This window comes from Leishmania donovani, chromosome 36 (assembly GCF_000227135.1).
Source record: "Leishmania donovani BPK282A1 complete genome, chromosome 36".
NCBI classification, from domain to species: domain Eukaryota; phylum Euglenozoa; class Kinetoplastea; order Trypanosomatida; family Trypanosomatidae; genus Leishmania; species Leishmania donovani.
In genome coordinates, this window is record NC_018263.1 from 618,656 (window position 1) to 623,603 (window position 4,948).

The 4,948-nt window shown below is 61.5% G+C and overlaps 1 protein-coding gene across 1 annotated transcript; it reads right to left on the minus strand.

Annotated features, from left to right (window-relative positions):
* Window positions 1-919: 919 nt before the first annotated feature.
* Window positions 920-4,546, minus strand: LDBPK_361650 (hypothetical protein, conserved; the record flags this gene model as incomplete). Its single annotated transcript, XM_003865232.1, has 1 exon — window positions 920-4,546. One exon carries the CDS (start codon window positions 4,544-4,546, stop codon window positions 920-922), a length of 3,627 nt encoding a protein of 1,208 aa, XP_003865280.1.
* Between the last annotated feature and the right edge of the window lie 402 nt (window positions 4,547-4,948).

Consider the following 4,948-nt stretch of genomic DNA (forward strand, 5'->3'; position numbering starts at 1 on the left):
TCCCCGCCTCCCACTCCCTCCACTCGGATGGCAGAGAGAGGCAATGCTCACAGCAGTATCAAAAGAAAAAGAAAGGGGAATCGAAACAAAGAAGAAAAGGGCGCGAAGAGGTCGAGGCATGAGAGCACGTTGTGTGCCTAGTTAAAGACGAAGGAGATGAGCAATGAGGCACGTAGAGGCACAGCTTGGGAGGGCTGGGAGGAGGGCATCCTCACGCACCGCTCGGCGACTTTCGGTCGCCTGCCCCTACCCCTTCTCCCGCCGCCCTGGCCCTCCGCAAGCTCTCCCCTTCTCTCGCGTCGTTTTCCCGTCTCCTGTTGCGCGTGGCCGGCGAGGGTGCGCGGAGCCTCCGTCCCCCTCCTGCTCTGAGGGCAGGACAAAACAAAGGATATGAGCGGAAAAACCGAAATGGGGGGGGGGGTTGGCGCGTGTGAAACACACACACAAACACACGGAAAAAGGCAGCACAAAGACAAAGAAAAAACAACAGCAAAAAAAAAACTCAGCATCTAAGGCAGGCGCACCGCTAGCACAGATTTCACACTTCTATGTCGGCCAACGTCAATCCAGCCAGTGGATCGCCGGATCGACTAGGGCGAGAGAACAGCACTGTTCTTCTATGATGGCCCACAACGGTTCTGCTTGCCTTTCCCTACTCCACGCATATTTCGCCTTATTCTGTGCCTACCGCAGGGACAGGCCCAGGCCTGTCCCTCCCCCTCTACACCACCACCACCAAAAAAAAAAGCCGCTGCTGCTTCCCGACCACCCTACGCGTGTTGTCCTCAACCGAGACGGAGGAAGTGAGATGTGTCGCTCATCGTAAGCGCATCAATCAACTCCCTGCCGTGCCGCTGTCAGCGTCTACGTACGTGCGCGCATCTGAGGGTCGGGTCACGCCAGATCCGAGGGAGTGTGCCTACTCGTACTCTTCCGTTGCAACGAACACCTCGTCACTGTCTAGCCCGTCTGCCAGGGATGAGAGGGCCGTCTCCTGTGTGGTGGGAACATTCACAACAGAGCGACGGGGACGGGCGGCGGCGGAGGTACGTTGGCCCTGACTAACCTCGACCTCGACGGCATCCTCAGCATTACCCTGACTCGCACCAGCAGCGCGAACGTGCCAGCCGTCAGCGGTGACTACTCGTGACGCGACCGAGATACGCTGGCCTGGGCCAACAGTAAGGGCAGACGAGGACGCTCCAGCAGTGGCGGCGTTCGAGCAATCAGGCAAGCCTTGCGTGATCGCGTTAAGCATGCCCTCCTCCTCCGCCAGCTGCGTCGTGCCAGCCAGTGCCTGTCGACGCTTCCCTCCAGCTATCGACGAGGGTGCTGTTGAGTCGTCCAGCTTTGCAGCTTTTCGCAAGGCAGTGACGAACGCAAGCACGTACGAGTTGGTGGCCTCTGTAAACAGGCTGCACCGACTCAGCTGATCCCGCAGCACGTGGAGCGCATCAGCTGGGCGCAGCTTCCCCGCGTACGACGAGACGGCTTGCAGAAGAAGCGGGTCTGTCGACGCTGCGAAGTCGGCGCCAAAGCGCACCATAGCCGGACAGCACGAGTACAACCGATCGGTGCCGATGAAGTGCACCGAGGAGAGCTTCAGGCCTATCTGGTACAGCGCCTCCACAGAAAACGGTGTCGCGCCAACCTCGACACAGTGATGGTACGCCGCGAGGAGGATGTCGCGCTCAAGGGTAAAACCGTCGTCGCCGGCGCGATCACGCAGAGTGTGGAAGAGGCTCTTGAAGGCATCTGAGACCGCCTTCGATGACGTGTGCGTCCACAGCGACAAAAACGGCGCAGCCAAAATGGCGTCAAACCGCTTAAAAAGGAAGAGGCGGGCGACACCCGTCACCAGCCGCAGCTGAAGCGCCTCCACACGCGAGCAGAGGCGCCGTGCCGCCACCAATTCAGTCAGGCTCGCGGGCGCCCAGCTAGCGGCTTGGGATGGGCACTGTTGCTGCTGCGCCCTGTGCTCCAGCACGTGCATCTTCAGGTAGTCCTGGGCGGTACGCAGCTCTGCCGAGACTCGCTCGTACAGCCCGCGAAGCAGCCGCACAAGCATCTCCTGCTGCGCCTGCGCTAGATTGTAATACGGGAGCGCCAGGAGATCGCAGAGGTAGACGAACACCTCCGCACGAGCGAGCACGGCAGCGCCATCTGCCGCGGCACCGGGAGAGGCGGTTGCCTGCGCCTCCTCCTCCGTCTCCGCCTGATACTGCAACACGCCAGCCACCACGCCCCGCACATGCGCCTTCAGCTGCGACAGCGACAGCGCCGGGTTCGCCTCGTCGGCGGAGCTGTGCACCTGCCAGAGAAGACACTGCACGGCGGCGCCCACCACCAACATCACTAGCGACGCGTCGGCCGCTGGCTGAGCCGCTAGAATCCCCGTCAGCGCCGTTTGGATCTGCGGCCAGTGAGCCCCCATCGGAACGAGAGCTGAAGCGAGGTTCACGCGGGCCCACGCGTGCAACAAGTCCGCGGCATCGGCCAGCGAGTTTCCCTCGCTGGATCTCGATGGTGCCCTGACCGCTTGCGAAAACTGCGCCATGACGTTCTTGAGTAGCTCTTGCAGGTGCGCGTGAGCTTCGTTGCGCAACGGGTGCTCCGTGAAGGCCAGCTGATGCCACGCCTTGGTGAGGCTTTCGCGCATCTCCAGCGCGGTGCACGACGCGTTCAGCGTTGCCTTTCGCAACTCGATCAGAAGGGCTGAAAGGGCGGCCTGGTGACGCTGCGAAGAAAAGGTGGAGAAGTCCAGCGCGGCGCACACCTCCGCGGCGGCTTGCAGGACATCCTCGCTGCCGCAGTGCACTTCCAGAATGGTGGAGAGCGCGTGCACTGCATCCTCGCTGAGGCGATGCAGCAACGCCTCCGCCTCCCCCTTTGCCGCCGGCGGGATTTTCTTGCTTGCCGTGACCGTGCCGCCGCGGCGGTCATCCTTCGGCAGCGGCCCCAGCGTCAACCGGCCCTGCACCTTCAGCAACAGCGCCGCCATCAATTGCAAGCCCACCACAGCGTCGAGCGGCTTGTCGGACTGCGCGGCGGCGAGGATGGGCTGAAAATCGGTCAGCAACAGCGGCGGTCGCTCTGGCGTCCAGAGAGCGTCGATCAGGTACTTCTCCGGCATAGCCTCCCGGTACTGAGAGCGCAGCGTGGCGGCGAAGGAGCACAGCAGCTCGGTGGCAGCACTCACCTGCGCCGCCTCGCTCTCCTCCGCCGCGGTGCGGCAGTGGATAAAAACCTTCAGCAGGATGCCCGCGGCAGCGCGGATGGACGGGCGCTCGTCGAACAGCGTCAAGAGAACCTGATCCACTCTCTCGTTGCTCAGCAGCTCGCTTCCCTCTGGCACGTCGCTATCGCTGCGTACCATCATGGCCACCACGCGAATGGCCAGCTCCGTGCAGCGTACGTCGACGTCGTTGCTCAACTCCACCAGTCGGCTCGTGAAGTACTGGAGGAACAGATGCAGCCGACTGTAGGCATCCGGGACGTGGGCGAGGGCCTGCAAAATGGTGTCCAGCGCCTCCGCCCGAAGCTCTGGCCGTTTGTCGTGAAGCGGCATACCGAGGTAGCGCAGGTATCTGTTTGTCATGTACTCCTCCGGATACTCCAGAATCCACCGACGGAGTGCCTGAAAGCCAGCAAGGCGGATATCCGGAGCAATGTCGCGCAGCCGCTGATGGATGGCCTGCGAGAAGACGTGATCGCGCCACTCGACGACCTTGTTGCGCTTCCTCTGGACTACGCTGATGGTCTTCTTCGAGCGGAGAAGCGAAAGCTGACTCTGCAGGTTAGCGGCCACGCTGGAGAGTGCTTGCACAAACGCGAGCAGCGCCACGGTAGCGGTGTGGCGAAAAGAGCGCGACTTGCTCTCGCTCATGGCGATGATCCACTGTGAGAGAATAGGCAAAAATGTCCCGTCCAGCAGCACGTCCGACGCAAAGCCGTCCTGCATCAGCGACGCGCACCACTCCGGAAAGGTGCGCCGGAAGCGCTTGTACTTGACATCCTTGTTCACGAGCAGATACGCCTCCGAGTCCTCCGGCACCCGCGCGTACAGCTCCTCAAGGAGCGGCCCTATCTCCACACCGTCGACAAGCGCGCTCGCATCCAGCTCCACTTCGGCGACGCCGGCCGCCTTTGCCAGCACGTTAAGAACGGCGCACAGGGCCCGCTCCTTGGCCCCGCTGCGGTACACAGAGAGAATCGCCTCAGTGACACTCGATACGACACTGGTGCCATCCACAAGAAACTGCAGCGTCGACTCCGCAAGGGAAGCAGTCTCTGCCTCGCCAAGGGTTGGCTGCGGTGTTGCAATGATTTCTCCTTCCGCAGCGGCTGCACTGCTGTCCTGCTGAGACTCCTTCTTGGACACCTTCTTCGGTAGTGGGCCGCTGCACTGGTGTGGGGTGGCCGCTGCGTCGTCCATGGGCAGGGAGGCCACGTCGTACGCCTGTGATACCGCATCCGCCTCGTCGCTGTACTGCGACGCACGTGAAGAGGCCTTGCCTCGCGCGCGGGTCGACTTCTTGGCCGACATCGCCAATAACTGCCTCGTGGTTGAGAATTGTGGTCAGACACGAGCAGGGAGAACGAGAACGCCTGCAACGTACTATTTCCAGCTGTCGTGTCAAGAGTGCCTTGGTACGCCGAGGACCGAGTATACGTCACTTGAAGAGGCTCAGGTGCGACGGTGGCGGAGAGACAGCAAGCAATGTATGGGTTGGTGTGCACGCGGCAGACGGTGACACCTTCTATGCGAGTGGGAACAAAAATAAAAAAAACCTACTATGATGTAGTGCGCTCTCTCTCTGTGTCGGGTGGAGAAGGAGGGTGTCTGTTTCTTGAAATCTGTATGGCTTTATGGGACGCGTATGCGTATGCAATTCTCGGCGAATGCGAATTCCGAGTGATGGCTGTCAAAGCAGAGGATGGCGGGTCA